We start from the raw sequence: 23,089 nt of genomic DNA on the forward strand, positions 1-23,089 counted from the left end.
TTTTATTCATCCCTGTGGGGAAATTAGGGTGTAACAGTGGCAGGGAACAACAGTGCAAGATACAAAAAAGATACAAAAAATAGAATAAGGCAGACAAATATGTTATGGTACAAAAAATATTTACGTATTGCATCAGGTTTTCAGTGGCTAATCAGAAGTTGAAACAACCAATTTGTGTAGATTGAGGGTTGATGTGGTAAGGAGGTTAAATATACATATTGACATTCATGAATATCATGAATAAAAAAACAAACTCCAATAGGAGTTGCACCAAGTGAAATTGGAAAAGCAATTTCAACTTGAATTTCATAGTTATTATACAAACATATACATATGTGTGTGCAGATTGCACTGTATATATATATGTATATTATATATATTATTATTATTATATATTATTATATATTTCTGAATTAAGTAATTAAGTGAGTAGGCTGGAGCTCAATTTGGCCAGCAGCCACATCCACCTTGCTGTTAATGTACAATTAAATAATTTGCTTGAACAAGAATAGCATCTCATTGCCTCATCGAGAAATTTCCACTTCATTTATATTCAACTTATATTCATACTTCTGCTTCTGTGAAATTTACGCCCATGCATAGAACCAGATGCTCTTTTCTTTTTGCATCAGTCATGCTCTGTATGTCCTCTTAAAGAAGCCTTTTTCACATGTTTCGAAGACACAATCAATGTAATTGCCTTCTCCAAAATTTTGAGAGTTAGAACAGAGGAAAGCAGTGCACACATGTCAGTCTCCAAGTGCTTCAAATAAAAGGGACCCTTCTTAAAAACCACTTTATTTAGTAACGGAAGTTTTGAGCCAATGAGAGAAGATTGCCATACTCTTCCACCAATAGAAAGTTTGGATGCTCCGGCTCTCCTAGTAAGCGACAACCTCATTGGATATAAAACATGGAAGGCGTCTCCGGTGGGTATAAGTGGATTTGAGGGCTTGGAAGGAAAACAAGGACGCTAGTTAACGTTATCTCGTCGTTGAAGGTATGGAATCTGTCATTTAAAAGTTTAGAGAGTATATTTAAGATACATACAGTGATTGGAATATTATATTAAGCTCAATAAAGACGAGGCTGACAGTTGGGTAGAGGCATCTGTTGGTGGTGGCAAATCAACCAACCCACCACACCAACTAATAACTAATCCAAGTAACTCTTATTAACACCGTGGCCGTGTATGCCATCGTTAGATAAGTTAACGTAGCTAGCGGTTAATGCATAACAATTACCAACTTGGCTGCTATATAATCGACTGCCCTACCCCAATGTTATTTTAAGCTAGCCAGTGTTAACGTTAAGGTTAGCTTAGCTGGTTAGCCATAGCTTGTTCCCACTGGGGATGTAAGACAGTGTGGAGTCAACATGGCTAGAACATTAGCACCGACTTGACAGCCTCGCCTCTTGTGACAAAACACTTGTTTAGTCTGTTAATATAGACGAAGGGTTTTTTTTTTTTTAAAGATGATATCATAAAACATTTGCTAGCAGCCAAGACAGCTGCCTCGCCGTGGACTTCTGCCTACATGTACGGCTATCACACTTTTAGCTTTAAAAGGACTAACCTCTCCGGGCTCGTGCCTGTGTGAGAGCTGCAACACTTTGCGTCGCCTCCATCTGTTTTGTGTGATCAAAATACTGTCACTTCACTATGTCACAACAACAGGTAGCAAACAATAACTACTCAGAAAACTTTGGTTGCATCGAAATTGACGTGTGTAACAGCGTCCAGTCGCGATCAGTGATTGTCCGCCCCTATTTTGAGCACACCGTTAACAGAACACTTCAAAATACGCTGAAGCTTGTTCTGTCAAGTAACACACACACACACACTTAAGATATTTTTAGCTTCAAATTAGCCTAGTTTCTGGGTAAAGCAACAAGTTAGAAATATGATGCAACTGTAACATTTCCACAGGGGATGGGGGGAAGAAACGCCCATTCACCTTGCTGTAGGACGTTTTACATCCAAAATAAACCAGCAGCCACATTTATTCACTTCACTATGTATTCCCCTGCTCTTATAAGACAACATATTTAGTGTGAAACTGTAGATAATATGCACTAAACACATTCATTAAAGTTTGTATTTATATATTTAAAAGCGTCTTTAAATAGTTTTTGTTGTGAGCACTAGTACAAAAATGTATTTGTTTTCTATGCATCTTTTGGAGAGGAAGTATCAGGTTATAAAAATGTCTACATATATAACCTCTTGTTCTACATTCACTTGTCTGTTCATTAGCTACACTAGCGAATACAAACCCATTCTAATATAACACTCCTGCAGTAAATTCCCCTTCATGACTCTTGATGTTCAGTTTTTATTGAAACGACATAATTCAACTGTGTGATCATCTTGGAGGGTGTAGTTTGTGGTGCTGTTTATCTATATCGAATTAAACACAAAAGTATTTCTATTATTTTGATAACCTCTTTTTAGTAAATTTTTTAGCTGAATCGATTTTATCTAAATAAATACAACACAATTGGAGGCATTGCAACGAACCACAGCCTCCAAAATTAAAGTGCAAATTAAAGTTTGTTTTATTCATGAATGTCAATGTCAATATATCTATTTAACCTCCTTAACACCTCAGCCCTCAATCTACACAAGTTGGTTGTATCAACTTCTGACTAGCCACTGTAATTTTTACCTGATGCAATATGTAAATATTTTTTGTACATAACATATTTGTCTGCCGTATTCTATTTGTTTGTATCTTTTTGCATCTTGCACTGTTGTTTCCTGCCGCTGTAACACCCTAATTTCCCCACGGGGATGAATAAAGTCCTATCTTATCTCTTATCTTATGTGTTATTTTAAACAAATGCAGAAAACCACATCCTTACCATACCGTAGCTGTTATATTGGAATGTATTTGTTTTCTTAAGTGTACCTAATGATATCTGTCTGTGTTTTCTTGAGGTGTGGTTTTGGTGAGGGTATGGAGCACCCTGTACACAGAGGGGAGACGATGCCCATCGGACTGCATGACAGGTACGAGTGAGTGTCTCATATGCCATTGTTTTGTTAGCCACTGTGTAATATTGGTGCAGTGTAACTGAGGATGTTTCATTTTTTAGTTAACAGAGCTTGCCAAAAATGCTGCTGTGGTTAACGAACAGAGATAACAAACAGACTTACTTATTTTAAAAAAGCAGCATCGGACAAAGGATTGATTAAACTGTATCGCACGGTAATTAACATTCTCTAGCCAGGAGAAAGCTTCTACCTGGAATCAGAGGTGTTAATTGATTAATCCCTGATCACACTGTAAGAAAGAAAAGCAGAAGTCCTATGTTAAACGTGGACCAGGACTCGGTACTACTGCAAAGAGTGTCTCTGCATCGACATCCAATGACTTGAAAGATTAATTACGTTTACTTGTGGCAGCCTTCCATGCCTGAATGTCCTGTGTACTGTACTGGGTAATTTGTCAATATTTGCTAGCAGTCATTCTGTTTGAACAGTATTGTCCCAACCCTCGACTTATTGTCACAGCCCTTGATAAACAAATACTGTCATAGCATATACAACTGGATTCGGTGTTGGTGATTGCAAAGAACATTTTTACGAGCCGATTCCATGCTTCTACGACTTGGAGTCAAGTGATTTACCTTACTCTAACGTGACTTAATGGGCCAGTTCAGATCGTGCATTAAGATCTGATCTGGTCGACTCGATCACGTAAAAGACATGTGTGAACACCCTCAGGACACATTAAGATCGCATTTGAGAGATCCGACCGCTTGGAGGTCTGGGTCGCATGTGTCCACGTTCCTTTGGTAGTGTGAATGCAATGCGTCCTGAGTCGCATTAAAGAGTGCCCATACTCATTCTTTGCCTCATTCATTCAGACAAAAACATACGACCATTGTTATGAATGGTCGTCTGAAAAGGAAAAATAGTCTGTCCTTTTAACCGTTAATTAACTAAAAAAAATAAATAGATCTAAGTAATGGAAGTATTTAATATGAGTACACAGGTGTGATTGTTGTTTGATTATGTTAATTACTGATGCGGTCATGTTGAGGTATGAGGAGCTGTGTGTAGTTAAGTATTTCCTCACTTCCTGGCGTCTTTCTTTATCTTTATCAGAGATTACAGTGCATACGTAAACTATGAGTTTTGTGCAGGTCTAACTAACGTCAGGGTGGAGATCAATAAATAATAACTTAACGTGTGTGCCAAAGCGGTGGCGCACACACACAAACGGCGCCTTTCTCCTTTCTGGACCAGTGGTAGAGATCCATTAGAGACATCAGCTGTTAAAATATTCTGCTGCGCCCCAGATGATGTCAGTGTTTATTTGCATACAGAACGCCAAACTCGGATCGGATCTGGAGACACATTTGGAGTCGCATGTTAATGCGTGGACAGAACATACTTGCCTAAAGCTGGTCACTTGCAATCAGATCGCCCAGAGTGGATCTTAATGCAAGGTCTGAACAGGCCCTAAGAGGAGCCCCAGACAATGCTCAGGACTGAATGTGGGAAAACTTTCTCCTTGGCTGTTTGTACAGACAACTCAAAGCATTTGTACCTGGTTGAAACTGCATTAAAGAGATGCAAGTGTAAAAATTCCACGCTTTTTGTAGATTTACTGCAGGACATCTTTAGCCAGTATATAACCTTAGACTTCCAGTGTGAAAGAAATTGACGGATGGGGCAAGGAAAGTTTTTCTTGACTTGCTACAAAGGAGCCCAGAGTAATTAATGTCGATTCAATTATGCAATTGTAGTTAGTTCTCTAATTAGTGTGTGTATCTCACATTATCAACATCTTCCGTGTGACCTCAAGAAAATCAACTATTGAATGTCAGCTTTGATTGGGGAGCTTGTTAATTACCTATGAAATGAAGACATGAAAATTGTTCTTTCAGTTTCTGTTGGTATAATAACAGAAGACAAAAATAAGTCTGAGTCTCTTTCACATTATGGCAGTAGTTATTACATGACATCTCTGAAATTAAAATGTGTCCACAGTATGATATAAAACATTGCTAATGTATATGGTTGTTTCTCCTGATGGTCTAAATTCTTGCATGTGGCTATTTGTAAGTCTAATGTCTTAGAAAGCTGAAAAAACATTTACATTTGAGAAGCTGCAACCAGAAGATTTCTTTGCTTAAAAATGTTTTTAATCGTCATTGTTAAACTGTTTCTTTTTGTGGAAATATTACATTGCAGGACTTTAGATTAATGCACTACAGAGTTAAACTGTGTTAAAGATCGGTGATATAGTTTTCTATAGAAACTACAAGATTACCTCTGAATAATAACAGTGTGGTTTCTGGAACCCCAGTAGACGATGGCAATTTATTTCTACCCTTCTCGACCAATCACAAAGATCCCAGTCCTATTTTGCACCACTTTGTCTGCACTGGCTGCAATGATAAATCTATAATGCAGACACTGCAGTGACCAGTTTTATTGAACTTGAAAATCCATAACCCTGTGGTCTAGCAGCAGTTTCTACAAGTGTTGTGGATCACCTCTGAAAAAGATCCCCCTTTTCTTGAATTGTGTCTGTCACATGTCACCAACTGGATGAACAGTCATTTAACACATTCTGTAGTGCAGAGTGCTGTAATAATGACAGTGGAGGCATGGTGCAGACTACCTCTCCACAGCACAATCTATTAATAACCTGTTAGCTGGCTCAGTTAAATGAAAGAGTCATAAAACAGCATGACATCTGTTCTCCCTCAGTTTATTGTGTTTGCATTGTTAATTGAATTGTGTACAAGATATACACCTTGTTATCCATTTCCCTACATGTATTTTGAATAAAAACCTTCAAGCTTGAGAGGGGTAGGAATTTTGTGGTGCTATTACTAAAATTATTTCAAACAGGGTAGAGTGGTGTAGAATAGTAGAACTGAGGATAGCCGGTGTAGCTTTAAGCCTTCAGGCTTTGACAGAAGAGACAGAATATAACTGCTGCCCGTGCTGTAGACGCAAGGTCATTCTGCTAGTTGCAGTGTTAGCTGGGTATGATGGCAGGGTTGCTATGTGGCAAGCACTGCAGGCGGTAGAAGACGGAAGGGTCATGATCAAAATGTTGAGAATGTAATGTAACTTCTCCAGGTGCCTTGTATACCAACATTACGGTTTGGAAGTTTTACAAACCACTACACATGGTTGTCATTTGGACTAATAAAGGTTTTAGCTGGTAAAAGAGATTCTTTTACATGTTTTTCATAGTCAAAGAGAAGAGAAAACTGTCTGGTTGGGTCATGTTTGGGTTTGATTCCTCGGATATGAGAGTTTTGCAGAAATATCTTTGAAAAAGTGGTCCGTGTAGAATAGTGGAAATTTGACACAAGGACAAATTCTACGGGACAATGATGCAGTTTTTCTAAAAAAAAATTACATTATTGTAAAATCAGTTGGCCAGAGGGAACCTGTGCCTCTCCTTCCATTCTCTCTCTGTTCTTGTAGTCTTGTAAAATGTCAACACTCACTGCCAAAGAACTGTTCTAGTTCAAAGTACAGATCTGACCAAGTATAGTCCAAATGTGCAAATGTGTTCTTGGCCCACCTGTTTTATTTAACTTGTGGACATCCTAGTGTCCAAGAATACATTTCACGGGTGTCATCAAGGACTCTGCTTTGCCAATTACAGAGTCACCATACTACTCCTGTCGGTACTTCATAGCTTTGACAACAACAATGGCCTTGCTTACATATTTATTTAATCCATCAGAATTCTACATAAATCTTTACAAGGATGCTAAATAAAGGGATCCAATACAATGTATGCATTTACATGCCCCAAAACATCAGTCAGAATGTATTTAACACATCACTTTTTCCAACTGTGGGTGTAGACGCGAGTTTCGTTCAATCTGGAGAGAAATAACGACGTTCACCCTCGTTCAGGGAAAAAAAAAAAAAGAAAAAAGTTTTATGATAGCTGTCAGTCGACGTGCGACTTACGGGAAACGGCATTGCTGGTGCAACTGAAAGAGAAGCCGCCTCCGGCACCGCAGTAGCAGTTGATCCACAGAAACATTTGAAGGAGTTGTTTGAAAAAAGCAATACAGATTCTGGTGGGAAAAATGCCACGTTTTTCTGAAAATTGTGCCTGCCAGGTCTGAAAAAAACAAGTCCAGACGTCCACCACATCACTGTCGGATTTGAATCGATACATGGAGTTGAAAAAAATAAAATAAAAAAATAAAAAATGAACGCGAACTGTTCATTCTGGAGTCTATGAACTTGAACTAGTTCACTTTAATCTGTGCGAACTGAACTTTGAACTAGTTCTTGTTTAGTGTGAACTTGCACAACACTGTATTCAACAGAAAAAGCTGCAACAAGACCCATAGTTTTTATTAGCCACATCGACTCCACCTTCGTTCATCCATTCAGACACAACTTTTGCTCCTGCTGTTTTGCTGTCACACATGGTTCTCTCCCTACATATGGTTCCCCCACTTAGAAGAAAATATATTTAGAAAGAATGTATTCGTTCTACCCAGAAAGAACCTATTGATTAAAGGATTTACATGGTTATATTTACATGGTGACTAATATTTTCCTATTCAACGCATAATTAACAGGTTACACCAACCCTCTCAGTCTGATTGAAAATTCCCTTAGCATGTTCTGACTGAACTGGTCACATGAAGCGTTTTTGTTCTGATTATTAGCGGAATATTATTGTCCACAATGTAGTCATTGTCCCACCATTGTGTCTCCATATTACAAAGAATGACGAAGCAGAATAAAAGCACTAAATGTGAAAGGGTCTTCAGTGAAACAGATAATTCCTTCAGACTTAAAAGTCATGTGCCTGCTTTATAAAGTAGTCTAATGTCCATCAAAAATTAACATGCAGTTGTGGCAATATTTATATAGCCAGCAGTACCGACAGTTTTTAAAGATCAGGCCTGACATTTAGCAGACAAACTTTTGATAAATGAGGGTAGCAATTTCTTTTCAATACTGCTTTTGCATCGCCTCTTATTAAGTTTTGAGTTCCCAGGAGAAAGGTTTTGCAATACATTTTCGGTTCATTGCAAAAAAAAATAAAAAATTCTGATTTTCCACAGCCCATATTAACAGTTGGTGTGTTGGTCCAGGAAGATACACTGCCTACTAGTACAAAACCGAGAATTTGTTTTGACGTATGATGCACTGTGTACTTCCTGGCTATGCTGAGTCAAGCTGTGGAAATGAATATTGCACAGACTTCTGCTGCATTAACGGTTGAACCCATGATGCGATGGGTGTGTGGTACTGTTCCTGTTAACGTCAAGAAAGCATTGTTGTACAGCACTTGAGCCAGTGATGCTTTTATCAGTATGACCGATACAGCACAGGAATTTAGGTATACCGTAGCTTCAGTATGCTCAAAATGTTTAGTCCAACCAATATAAAAAGTAATTTGTTGAATCAATTATCAAAGTATAGGTGAACTAGCTATTTCAGTTACTTTTATGTAGCTGCAGTGGTACACAGCAGCACAACCAGCAGGTTGTTGTACTGCATAATACACAATGTTGTATCACAATACGTCTTGGCCTCTCTCTGTTATGGTGTTGGTCCAGTATTCCTATAACGTAATATATAAAGTGCCTACCTATTGGTAAGGCACTTTGCAGTCACCGTGACATGTTTAGCCACTTGTTCACACAAGTGCACACACATTCACAGACTAGTGCCAAGCACTGGAAGCAACACAGGGTTCAGTGTTTTGCTCAAAGACACTTTGGCATGTTATTCTAAGTAGCAGGGATCAACACACAAACCCTGTGGGTCACAGACAACTGCTGTCCCTACTGAGCCACAGCTGCCTTTAAATCGAAGGAAGTGTTCATCAGTGGGAATTTAGTAAGGCAAAACCTTTAAAAAAAGAGAATGCAAGTTGTTCAGAAAAAAGTCCCACTGTGACCCATTGAAGCATTTTAATGGGACAATTCAATATACATCTGGGTGACTGGAAGGCTTGTCCCGTGACAGGTGTATGAAGTGTTACCTTGACATAGAAGATGGGTGGGTAAATTTCAGTTGGACCAAATCTAGATATGTACATGATGGTTATTAGTGACACAATTATATGTGACACCTTTTAATTGAATTGTCTTTGACTTTCTCTTTTCTTTATTCTCCCATCCACGTCTTTGCATAGCAAGCCCAGCACTGTAATCACAACTCCCCTAACAAGGTGGCACTGTTGCTTAGCTACTGGGCTATTCACGGACCCTGAAAGGGTGATAGGAAGGCAGGGCTTCTTCCCCCTCCTACCACGAGACGACTGTGAATGCAGCAGGGCAAGTAGTCGTGGTGGATGCAATCTATTGGCTTCTCAGTGCTGCCGCTAAAGTCACAACCCTGACTGTAGCCTGCACTGGCTTTACCAGTGTATTTCTGTAGCTGCTGGTGCCGCGGCTGCTCTCCCTCCCCCTTAAATGGTGTGGGCAGAGTGGGATGGAAGACTGCATTGGAAACCTTTGCATGGAAATGGTCTTTGCTGTTGGTATTGCTGTAGCACCATTCTGGTGACAACAACATGCCGTTAAAATGGAAAAGCGGTTCTCCTGTCAGCTGGAAATTCCCAGTGCCAGTTCTTAAGACATCCAGGTCCTCACCCCTTTCGCCTGCCTACATGTGAGTAAAACCTAAATGGCATTTGCAATATACAATTGTAGAAAAACATTTGGCGATGGATTTGCTTCTCAGTTTCTAACATTTATTCATGTATTTCATTTTGTGAATTAGTGTGACATCATTATTTTTGTTGCATCCTTAATTAGGCAGAATGCGTTTGTGCCTCGTAGTGTTTCAAGAGATTTGCCTTGTCCAGCATGAATTTTATGGTTCGTTGGCGGTGTGCCTTGCTCTTAGGTGAAAGGACTAATTTTGCCGCTAGTCTGGACATGGCAAGCACCACATCCCTGACTCTTGCCCTCTCCCTGTGGCTATGTTTATTTGGGAACAGGGACTCAGCAGCTTGGGAGGAGTCTGCCTTTGTCAGGATGTCTGGCGTGCCCTGGTTTAGAAGCTATTGTCATCTGCTACTGTTCAGGAAGGGGGAAGGGTAGAACGGGAGTGCTTCATACAGCCTCTCGCCATCCTCTCGTTTCCCCTTTTCCAGACCTCTGTCTTAATAGACAAGTGTCTTTTTTGACTTTTGAACGTTGACATGACTTGAGTGAGTACCAGAATTTTGAGAGGGGGCAAACGGAGTTTTCAAGGAAACCCAGGCTAAGTCATAGCCTAAAGGGATTTTGAGAGGCTAGCAGGGCTTACTTGCACGGAATTTTACAAAATTGGATTAATGCAGTTTCCAATTATTATGTAGCTTTACTCAAGGGCTTAGAGCTTAATTTTGATAGTTTTACACAATTGTGTATTTTAAATATTACTGCGTCCCTGGAAAAAAAAAAAATAATCTTGTGCGTTTCCTTTAAATGTCCATAGTGAAACAGAAGATATGTAAAACATGGCTTACTGTAAATGCTTGTACATTAGTGTTGTACAACAAATGCCTTCACAATCCCAAACTCCAGAGAAGCCTCGATCAGATGGTGTTGGTAGTCTGTTTACGAAATTATATGATGACTGAGTTGCTATTGGCACTGTTGACTTGGTAATTATAGATTTAAACTTTATTTAACCACGATAGTTTAGCTTGAATGTCCCTCATTGACAGTGAATCAGTCACACCTGGAAGCTCAGATGCCATTTGTAGTATCTCCCCTGGATCAGTCTGTTGAGGGCCTTGCTCAAGGGCGTCTCAATGGTTGTAGCAATTCATGGGCAAGCGCAGTCCCTGCTTCTTGACAGTCTGTAGATCAAACTGCAGACCATCTAGTGTTTTCAGTTTCTTCCATAATGGTGTACCACAGCATCTGCAATATGAGTTGTTTTTGTAAAGTGGTCAGTAAATGTTGGAATTAAGGGAAGTAACTTAAAAACACAGCAACACACACAACAAAAAAATGATTTGGGTACTAGTCATATTTGTATGCAATTTACCTCTCATTTCAGTGTAGTATAATTTTGAATTTCCTTGGCTAGCGATTCCTTTTTTCGGTGGTACACTAAATTGTATTACTTTCCAGGATAATTCATCTTGATAGGTCATCATTTTTCCACCAGTATCATTTTGGCTAAGATTATTTCAAACAGACAAATAAATCATACAGTGTCAGTGCATTAAAGGGCACTAATGTATATTGCCACTAAGCGCTGGTATCTCCTTCTGCTACAACATTAATCTATAGATCTTGTCACAGACTTTAAGCCTTATGCACACACACACCGTTGTTTTCATCACTTGACATTGTACAAAAGCAAGAAGAGGATCGTCATACTACTGTGTCACCATGTCATTTGAAGGACCGTGACAACTCTTACAGTGAAGTTGCAGGGAAGAGCCCATCAAGTTTACTTAAGTGGCTGTGTATGGCAGATTGCATGTCTCCATAGTAGATGGTGTGCGCACACTGGCGAGTGAACTATATTCAAGTGTTGAGACTCCACCTTACTCTGCCCAGTGTGGCCAGACCACTTACTATTTTGAAACATGTAGTAAGCTTTGCTTTTAAGCGGGCTGATATTGGGTCCCCAATTATAGGTTCCTCTGTGGTCAGGGAGAAGTCACTCTTTATAGGCCCTCTGTCTGCTTGGCTTTGGAGACGTTTTTAACTTGGTGTGCTGGTTGGTTGGTTGGTCTTTGTGTACTAAGCAGCAGAGTGATGGAGGACACAGGAGAGTGAGTTTTTAGAATGCATGTATCAGATGTTAGCACTACGTTCTTTCCGGTGTTGAAACCGCCCTATAACCTATATATGGACTAGTGAATTCCCTGCATTGCAGATTTCATGCTAGCAAGGACCTGTTAAGGTTCACCGACAGTATGGCCTTTGAAATAATTTTCAGCTCATTAAGAAGTCCTTGGGTTTATCTTTCTTTCCACAAAAAGTCCTTGAAATAAATGTCGTCCCCTATCTTATGGTCGTTCAGCACTAAGCACTTAATGTATGTGACTGCTGTCTTCAGGAATCACCTCTTGGAGACATCATGGTGAGACAGCAGCCTTAACCACGGGAACGCCTGTTTGATTCCTGTCAAGGACCTTTAGCACATGTCATACTCCTTTTCTCTCTCCCCGTGTTTGTGTCGCTTTTTGGCAACTATCTAATTCCGCAAAATGACTGGAAAATCAACTCTTTGAAGAATATTAAAAAAAAAAAAAAAAAAAAAAAAGAAGGAAAACACATTTTGTATTTTGTATTGGCACGAGAATCTAAAAGTAACTGATGATGCTTGTTTCAAATTATATTTTTTTCCTTTTTTCCATTTGAAAGAAATGCATCATTATTAAAAATGAAACCTTTACTAATATACTGGCTGCTCGTAACATGGCTTTCTGAAGATGAGATGAATTACGAACTCTGAGAAAGCTCTTCTTTAGAAATTGTGTCTATTATATCAAGTGTTGAGACTGTAATTAAGGTGACCAGATTATGCAACTTTAAGTAAAAGTGGAGCTTTCAAAGTCTGTTAGACTTTTGCAAATGTAGATTCTTCAAATGTCTCATGTGGCCGTCAGTTCCTTCTGCCGCTGCTAAAATCCCTTGTGCTAGAGTTATAAGAGGATTTTTGCTGAAGTAAAAGGTCCATTAGTATTCATACATCACGGCCGACCTACAGTGATTTGTAAAATCGGTTAAACAGTTCATCTATTCTAAAATAATCGCAACATAGTTATTTGACAGCTGACAACAAACCAAATAAGAGCTGGGTTTATGCATGGCAGATTTTCCATTTGCTCTGACGTTGATGTCAACTTCCACTGACAAAAGGCTTTTTTTTTTTTTTTTCTCTCTCTGTTTTAAAAATACATAAAACGGTGGAATCATTCTCAAGGGTCTCACCAGATATATCGCACTATGATGTACGTGTTAATTGGACACGGTCAGGAATAGTATGCCGTTGCTGAAACTGCAGTGCTGTTCATAGCCAGTTAAATGCGTCTGTTTAAGTATTTGCTTGCGAACCACAGAATATTGAATGTCCGCCTTCATTAGACATTGGAGCAACACATGCCACTAACGGTTTTGATATCATGTGTACATCTTCCCACTCACACAAAGCAAATAAACATGCACTCTGCTGCTTAATGAATTATAAACTTTAGAAGATTGTCTTGGAGCTTTTTTACTGTAACATTGAACATTAGATTCCAAATGACTTGTGGCTATGTTGCACAAAAAGTAACAGCCACCCAGGGATAATTTATTTTCATTGAAATACCAGAGGGGAGGCACAGGCAGCTGGCTGGCAGAGCATGAAGTGAGTTCAGTCAGGTGAAACTGTCATATCTGTGCTCATCTCACAAGCGTACACACACTTTCCTGCTCAGAGATGAACTTTGATGAAGTTGGGTATAGTTTCGCCAAACGGTCAACCAGAACTGCTTGTCTGCGGGAGAAGGTGCATTACAACTGGAAGAACCTGAACTGCCAAGCCCTGAGAAAACTTTGGGCCAAAGCAACGTGTTATTGCAGGTTTAAAGACGGATTGGAAAGCAAATCTGTAGCCAGTCTGAAACGGAGGTTTGTCCAATACCTTTTACTCTTATTTCATAGTCGCACATTCAGAGGCTTTGTGTAATGGAAGGTGTACAACATCAGGACAGGCAGGGGAATTAAAAATAGGAATCAACTTCAATATTGCTGACTCGTACAATTGTGGCAGGAACTGCGATTAATCGTGCATCCTTGTGTTAGATGGAGACAGATTAAGCTACTTTGTATGCAAAGCTATGCCTCTCATTTGAGTAGAGACAATATTATGCTGACTCTTCTCATTTGCCTTTGACACATCTCTTGACTTTTGGCTCAGAATTGGGATTCAGTTCAAGAGCACATGTCCTCTACTTTATATATGCTACATATGCTAAACAATTCCTTACATGGTATAGCAATACAGAACAGAAAATTTTAAAGGTAGGTCTAATAAAAATAAGTTAATGCAAACTTTCTTTGCTATTTCATATATTAGCTGAAGTTTTGTGTTTCTCTTTGTCAGTTCCCTCTAGCAGCATCCTTCAGGTTGATTTGGTGTTTAGCTAAGCATGTCACATATTGACAGATTCTCTGCTCCACCCACAAGCAAACCTGTTGCGAAACTTAATTTTAGGTACCAGTCCCTTTTGATGTAAAAGCCTTGACCTCAAAGCGCTCTTTGATTATCAAAGTGTAATTACGGAGTCATTATTGCATGCAGAGACTGCTAACATTAGTAGCAGTGATTGAAGCAATTATCTGGAGATTATGAAAGGTTTGTCTTGGACAGAGCGAGCCACAAATGTGCTTATTAGTTTTTCAGATTTCTGTTCGGTTAAAATCTCCATGTTCAATGATGTTCCTTTTAAAATACAAAGTCTGCACATTATTAATTAAGCATGTTCCAGTTTTAATCAGAATGGGCAGGGAAAACTAAATTTGTCAAACACATGAGAAACAAATATTTGAAATAGTCTAATAAGAGATTGTTTCCTTTTACTGAAACACTGATCTGAAAATGGAGTATTCTACTCAACGGATTATGGCTATTCGCGCAGTAAAGATGGCTGTAGTCGTTATGGTGATGATCATATTCGCGTTTTCAGACTGCAATCCATCCACCAGCTCCTCTGTCATATTCTAGATGCACCAAGGTCTCTTTGATGGAAAAGAGACGGTATGAGAGGAGAATTTTAAGGCTGTACCACTGCCTCCTTTTCTTTGCCCCACTGTTTCTCATTGTGTGTGGAAAGGCAAACAAATACTGCATCCAGTTCTCTGAAATGTGGAGAGAAATTTTCCCCTCAACTGTGGATTTTTCAGATGAGTTGAAGAAAAAAAATTGTCTGTTGCTGCAGGGCAGACAAAGAAGCACACAAAGTGTTTGTGTGCCAGAAAACATTAAGCCATTGGATAATGTTATGATTATGTTCCTTCTTTAGCATTGAAGGGTTGGTATTTGATTGAAGAGTTTAGTATGCTAACTGTTGTTTTAAATGACAGATAAACTCTACAATTTAGGTGATGGTATACTTTGTCTCTGCAAATTTCACAGTGCTGCTATCATAGTACCGTTGCTGCAGCATTTTCTGAGGCTATTGAAATCATGTATTGTGTTGCATTATATTGGAAGGTGTTTCTAAATGTTTATTTATGACTTAAAGTCAATTCAACAATCATGAAAGTGGAATGCAGGGTCCTTGTACTGGACTGAATCCCATTGTGCAGCAGCAGTATGAGGAAAATCTGATGTGCTGTAACATTCTCCCAAACTGCAGTACCTGAGAGGAAGAAAGAAATATTTGGGTGAGCCCGTGTTTTCCTCCCTCTTCTCTCTTCCCGCAGCCATTATGCGATCCAACCTCGCCACCAAACTGACACCTGTTAATTGCATGGTAGCCAAGCTGTGGCTTCATCTGATTGGCCAAATTTTGTGAATGCATGGCCCGCATATGCCCGACTCTGTCTGATAAGAGTGTGAATGCATGTTGCTTGTAAATAAGTCAGTTTCCTCGGATGCATTCACACAGAATCTGGAAATGTGCCTTTCTTTTGAAAGGAAGCAGCGATTTTAGGATTAAGATTAGTAAGGACTGTAAAGGAAAGCACCGGCTGTGTGGAAAGAAGTTCAACCAGAACAAACTTCGAGCTGAGCAAGCCTGCCATGAGGGACTACAAAGACACTACTAGTACCGGGGGCGTTAAAAGTAACGTTAGACTTTGTTGTCTGCTTGGAGAGCGCAGCCGTGGTCGAGTGATGTAGAGAGTGAATGAAATCAGGGACTGACGGGTGAATTAGGGAAATAAAATGAAAATTTCTGATGGTTTCATAGCAGTCATTTTCTAAAGCACAAACATACAACACAGTAGCACCACTCACTCTATGTGGGAAGGTGCCGCATTGCTGGATTTTTTTTTTTTGTGAGCGCAGCCGTCAGCAGCTGTGTGAATGGAGCCTATTTGTTGCGCATGTTCATGTCGCAACGATTAAAGTACGGTATATCGTTCAGTACACTTTTTTATTTTTATGAGAGAGGAGTGTAGAGTGTAGGTTCAGACTGGACCAGTCAGACTGTAGGAGTCTTGTAATCTTTTTATTTGGCCACGCAGACAAACACCAAGCACTGGGGAGCACTTGGATGCTTTCACATTTCGCACATTATAGTACAGTGTTGTTTTAGAATTGGGCTTCACTCAATAACACATTGTTTGCATGTTTTTGCCAATTTATCAAAAATGTAAAAGTCTCTCATTTACAAAATTATTTAGACCCTTATATTCAGTGCTTCTTGAAGCCCCTTTGGCACCAATCAAAGTTTTGAGTCTGCTTTTGTAAGTCTCTACAGGCTTTGCATATTTGGGGACTTTATTCTATTCTTCCTGGTAGATTCTCAGAAGCTTTGCCAAGTATCTTTGTACTGCCATCTTCAGATCTATCCTCAGATTTCTATGAGGTGTACGTCTGGGGTTTGGCTGCATCAACCACTCAACCATTGTCAATGTCTTGTCTTTGGCTCATTGATAGGCAACAGTGACCTTTTATGTACACTCTGTTAATCTGTCTTTGACTAGATTCATGTTTCCCTCAGTTTCCTAGTCCTTGATTCTGATGAGCACTGCTACAGGCTGATGCTTCCACCCTCCCCGAGAATGTTGTCCTCATCCTCTCAAAGTCCTATAAATGCCCTTTGACAAACTCCAAGCTGGCTGCCAGTTGCCTTTTACTCAAGTGGCTTTGTTTTAGCCACTTTACCTCAAAAGCCTGATTGTTGAAGTGCTGCTGAGATGGCTGTCCTTCTAATGGGCGTATCTGTAGCAGACTTCTGAATCGCTGTTAGAGTGACCATTGGGTTTGACAGCCAACTGTAGGAAGAGTCCCGAACTTCTGCCATTTTTTTGTATTTTTTTTTTTTTTTTAATGGAAGTCTAGAGAAAATCTGATTTTATTTTTTTGGGGGGGGTGTGGGGGGGGGGGGATGTGTACTAATTTCCCAAAACACATATTTTTATTTTCATTTTCATCTGTGGTCCTTATCATGAATCCACTCTATATAATATGATGGTATTGCTCTTTTCTTCTCACTCAATTCAACTGCTGCCACATTGTGCTTCCCTTGCTCTCAGACTGTTCCTGTATTCTTGTTAAAACAGCATGTTGCATTAATCCACTGTAATTGTAAGCAACCTGAGAAATGTAATAAAAGTTTCAAATGGCTGTGTAATGCATTTTGTAGTTAAATTAGCCAAAAAATGGCTTTTTTGATCTCATGCTTTGTGTCTCCTGTGAGTAAAAGGTAATTTTGAAGCAGGGTCCAAGTACTGACTTCATATGGGTTTGTCTGATAACATAAGACATCTGTTTTTCGTCATACCTTGTAACTTGTTAACATCGTAAAGGTCAGTTAAAGTTTAACATTAATAAAACATTGCACAGGTGCTTTTATTGATGGAAATGGTAATATTGGTGAGGCGTGTATTTATGTGTATGCACATGTACATATACATATACATAATTAAAAAAAATGTAATGTTAAATTACAGCATACGTGTTGAAAGTCGATTTGCAACACAAAGTTGGTCCAAGTTCAGTTGGTCCTGTAGATGTTGAGGACTGAAAATAGATGAGATTAATGAACTTTCTATCAAAGCATGACGAGACAGTAAAGCCATACCCATTAATCTTTTAAGGCCCTTCCACTGTCACCCCAGGCAAAAAGCCAAGCTGACTTTGGCTTCCTGGACAGGCACTGGTAGAAGGAAGTTTCTTGAGCTTTCCGTTGGCATGAAGGCATTGCTTTTCTTTCACCCCTTTGACTTCCTCCTCTGGTTCTTAAGCAAGCAGCTACTGATTGTTCTCTAAACAAATTGGTAGCATGTGCCGTCCAGCCAATAAGATAACTGGGTATCTCATTTTCTAATAGAAGGTAGTTATTAAACTGTGAAACTGAAATACATCATAATTCCTTATCATGTATAGGTCTATTCACTAAATCCAATTTATGACGTAAAAGTGAGCCTGTGGTCAGAGTTGTGTATTAGAACGGTTTTATGAAAGAGGAGGTTTCTTTGATCATTTTAATTCCTGGTAATTTGGCAGGCAGTATTCATCATAGCCTACTGTATGTTCTTATATATTTATCCATCCTCCAGTCAATCTTCATTTTGTTATGTTTTAATATCTTGCGGTATATTGCTGGATATTAAAAATGTGAAACCTGCTAACTATTCAAATGTAATGCCATCTTTACCAGTGTCTCAAATACATGTAAACATTAAAATAAAAGGGGGGAGGGACTTTTTACACATCAAACATAATCGACACAGCTAGCATCCAAAGAGGTTGTGAAACATTAGCTAATGTTTAATAAATGATTTTTGCCTTGCTCAAGGCTGTTCTGCACTAATGCCTTATGATGATCCCCAAACTGTCACTGGTCACAGATGCAACTGGAGAGTCAGTCTCTCTTCTCTGTTGTCGTTCGGAAGAGCAAAACTTTTACATGGGATGCTGTAGCTGTTGTCTTCTTTGTTTCGTTCCGGCAGCCACCAACACTCCTTTGTGGTTTGGACAACCCACTCTCTCCTCGCTGCCTGTCCGACTTACCACCTGACGGGGTAAATGTACCAGTACATTGCCTGTGCTCTGTGTCAGTGTGACTGTTACCAGTGTTAAAGCCATAAGCGTTTAGTGGTGTCGGTGTTCAAATTCCTTCTACAAGTGGTCCATCACCTCTTTGTATGTACCTTATTTCCAAACCCGTCCTATCATCGCCATCGTAAAAGTAGCGCTGATCACCATGTGTAACTATATCATCCCTCCTTTTCCTTACCTTTTGTGGCAGTAGAAATCTCTGTGTGCTCATATTGTCTTTGGTGTTTTATGTATCCTCGTTGGTCTTCCCACCAGCATGTGAAAGGAATAACAATTCGATTTAACCTGACCTTCCTTTAATGTGTATCCATCATATTTCCCAAATGTCTTCGGCCTAATCACTGAAGTCTTGAAAAAAGACTGCACTCGACTGTCAGCTGAAGCCTTCGTGGTGTTCAGGTGCAAAAATGTGAAGCGACGTGAGGTGACACAAACCATTTGATCAGTCAGCCTTTGTTGACTTTCATCTTGGCATGTCCGAGTCCTAAAGTGAAGTTTCTTACAGAAGAAAGGTGAATGAAAGTTTAGGGATTTAACTTTTCTTTTAGTAAGACTTAATTGTCAAATTGACTAACTTTATGTTCCTTGTCATTTTTTTATTTATTTTTTTTTTAAAGCAGGCCTGACATTTTTGTAGTTTAAAACTTGACATACTGTTTTTCACCTTAACTAATCGCGCCTCACATCGTTGCAAATTAATATTGTTGTTAAACGGTTTCAGCATGATGTTTTTCTGTTTCCATTATTTATTTTCATAGCATAAAGAACAACTCCCGGCATTCTCATTTGTTTTGTGAAGTTAATCAGTTACTGTGCAACAGTAAGTATTATTAAAAGAGGTCTGTTAACGCTGAACATCAGAAACATCTCCAGGCCGTAATAGGCATTTTACTTTCATTCTCTCTGCATAGACAAAGCAGACTAAAGAGAGTTTCTGTTGCTGTTACACGCTTTATTTGCTCTTGGACCAGAGCGTGACAATAGCACAAATGTAAATGAATGCTTCATTGTACTTGGTTATGGGGTAGGTCTTTGTGTGTTCAGGTTGTTGTGTTGTCTTTTCTGATGTGCTTAGTCTCATGGTTGAATGATGGAGATCAGTTCATAGGTATGAATGCATAACATAAATCAGTTCAGCCTTTACTGTCAGCTCGTTCTGCATGTCCAGATTTCAGTCTAGATGTGTCATGATACAGTCACAAGGATGTAACTGAATTCATTTTGGATCGTAATCAAAGAAAAAGGCTCTTTCCCACTTTCCTCTCAGTATCCCTCAGACTACTAACGGTTTGATTCTGGTCTTTGTCAAAGCTGTGTAGTACAAATTACTGGCATGTGGCGAATTGTTCTACCAAGTCCTTATGTAACAGATGTACAAACCATTATACCTGATTGCACCTATAATAGACATGCATCTAAAGGTTTGATGGGATGTACGCTTGTTACATAAAGTTCTGTTCTGCCTACTTGTCACAGATGTACACAACATTATATGAGCTCGCTCTTAAAATGGAGCCGTATCGAAAGGTTAGAAGTACAGTACATGTAATGCAGACAGAGAGGACTGTTGTATTCCTCACTTACATTTTTACATTTACATTCAAGAGTTCTTTATACAAATTTCAGTAAGAGGCAAACATTGGTAGCAATTTTGACCTGAGGTATGCTACATTATGTAGGAGCTTCACTTCAGTAAGAACATTGAGTAGTTTTTCAGTGTTGGCACATATTTTTGCCTGTATTTGAAAACAATTAAACATAGACATATCCTCACCTTACTTATTAGGAATAGAGAGAATTGTTTTCGGTAGAAGTAAACTCCATTTAGTATATTAGATCATAAGCCTACATCTGCTACATTAATGAACAAGTTCATTTCAGACATAAAAGAATTATATGTATCTACTGTAACCTGCCAGTCCCTTTTAATGCATCTAAAAGCTACCGTATGTTTTATTCAAAAATGTTGAATAACATTCCTTCAAAGCACAGGGAACATTTACTTACAAATGGTAAAACCACTCTACTAACCACAAAAAAAAAAAAAAGTGTGCAGCCAGACAAGGACTTAGAATTACTTCATTATATAAATAGTCCACCCAAAAACCATTAGTCTTCCACATCTGACAAGAGCTGCCTGCACACCGGCCTGTTTGAAGACACAAATTTACTGCTGTGCTGAGCCAGGCATTTTTGTAAAAGAATATTTTATCAAAACCAGGCCAATCTTTCTCTGAAAATGAACACTTTTAAAGCCTGCGATGCCACATTCATCTACTACTCACTCATCTATATGTATTGCATGGAGAATGATTGTAATACGGTCTGATTAAGTCACTTTTTCTCTACACAAACCACCCCCTTATTATTAGTCATAAGTCACTGTTTTGGTGTTACATTAACGTCATCATTTTGGTTAGTTCAATTTTATGTGCCAGTTATTTCCGACACTGAATCAACAAAATCCCATTTTAAAGGAATTACATTGAATTTAAAGAAGCCCACATAGCTTATTTGTGTATTAAACCGTGAGGACAGGTAAGCTGTATGACGTCAAATGACCAATACTCATCTGATTTTGTTATTTGACAGATAAGTTTTTACTGGAGTTGTTACATACCAATACCAGTACCCTTTGATACTGCATTTTCTACTGGATTGTGGATCTGCAAGTACACCAGGCTATACAGGGATTTGATACACTTGCCACATTTTGCTCTCCCCAGCAAACATTAAACTACTTTGAATCTCCATATTTAAATAAATTAAATTTAAATAAATTACATTTAAATTGACTGATAAGCAAAGTTCAGCCCTCTGTATCTGTATCAGATAAAAGAGGTTAGAACACTTTTTACCCAAATGAACTTCTTTCTCTACTGTTAGTTTTGTCTGCACAAAATATAACCATTTCCCAGGCGTATTCCCCTTGGGCTCTGAGTCACACTTGCCATCTTTTCACGTTCATTCTCTGTAGAGACTTTACACCATGTTACATCACACAATGAGGTCCTACTTGTACAGATTTTGTTCTTTCCTGTTACTCACTTTTGGTTAATTCTGTTATTGAGTACAGATATGTCATAGGAACTGGACTGTACAGATTATGAGAAACACTATGATATCATGTTCCCACTGTGCAGATAGTTTCCATAATAGAAAGCTGGTAAAGACTTTCCAACAGAGCTCTGGTAGAGGGTAGAATCCCTGGATTACAAATAAATGAAAACATTTTTTTGCTTTACTTCAATCATCATTGGCAGTGTTTTTTCCTCTTTCCAAGTTCTGCAAACTGAGAACTAATGACTGTATGTGTAAAATGGCATCATATTTTAGCCTTAACAAACTAATGGTCTTTTCAGTGCTGGGTAGGCCATTCCAAAATAGTTTGTTTTCATTTTACGTCCTCATTTAGCTCAGAGAGATGATACATCACGGACATAGCGGCGCAGTTTACTGAAGGAGCGTTATTCCACACACATCAGTATCTTGGTTGAGTCAGAAAGCTTAACTTTCACGACGTGTAAAACCTTTATGCTGCTTTAATCAATACGCCTCAACAATAATTTCAGTTTATGCAGTGCAAAAGTATAACTTAAACTGGAATTAACTTCCAGTTATTTCACTTTCTCCTTCCTACTTTGCTAACGGTTTAATAACATTTTTTGTGATGTACTTTTTAAGTCTTTGGCTCTAAAGCCTACCTGGTGGTTTGATGATCATTATACCTGCAATACAGAAGTGTCTGATAACATGAGAAAATGCTCTGCTGGTCCTGAATATGGTGCAAGAGATTCTAGATAGCTTATCTACAGTAGTTGCAAATGATCCATGGACATTTTATTTCGTTGTATGTTACATTGAGTTTTATCTTGTTGACAGTTTAGCCTGAGGGAGGCTCTAGTCAAAAGATGGGACCGTCCAAAATCAAAATAGTTTATCTTTCAAGGAGTATGAATGAGTTCAATACATGTTTTGCTGTTCTTGCTTACAACTGTTGAATGGTAAATAGCTGCATGAAGCAACTTTATCCAAAGTCAGTTTTATCCACTTAGCTTCTCATTCACACACCTGCGCAGAAATGGTAGTGAGCTACCATGCAAGGTGTAATTTGGGGTGTCTTGTGCAAGGAAACTGTCATGGAAATCCACAAAATAGATTTTGGCCTGAGGGTGACGGAAGTTCAAAGATTTGTGGTCAGAAATATTACTGGTAATGGCCATTTTCAGAAAACATTAATATTCATGCCAGATTTAAAGACAGTCGGGACAATAATGTGGTATTTCCCTTTGGACAAAACTGAAATAGTAAGATAGACTGGATTATTCAAATGATATTGCCATCCATCGCTCCCACTGGTGGGTTGCAGAATAAGCTTGGGTTATATATGCAGCG

General features: G+C 38.9%; 1 protein-coding gene across 2 annotated transcripts in view; it reads left to right on the top strand.

The window, feature by feature from the left end:
- Positions 1-951: 951 nt before the first annotated feature.
- Positions 952-23,089, top strand: part of klhl13 (kelch-like family member 13) — a 35,782-nt gene continuing 13,644 nt past the window's right edge. The window contains exons 1-2 of one of the 2 annotated variants that reach the window (XM_084564664.1): positions 952-1,000; positions 2,942-3,013. In XM_084564664.1, coding sequence (XP_084420790.1) covers positions 2,961-3,013 — 53 coding nt within the window. In that variant the 5' untranslated portion in view covers positions 952-1,000; positions 2,942-2,960. Of the gene's footprint in view, positions 1,001-2,603; positions 3,014-23,089 lie in introns of those variants that run through there. The other variant, XM_084564663.1, reaches the window with a different exon arrangement.

This window comes from Chelon labrosus (assembly GCF_963514085.1).
Source record: "Chelon labrosus genome assembly, chromosome: 17".
Lineage (NCBI taxonomy): Eukaryota > Metazoa > Chordata > Actinopteri > Mugiliformes > Mugilidae > Chelon > Chelon labrosus.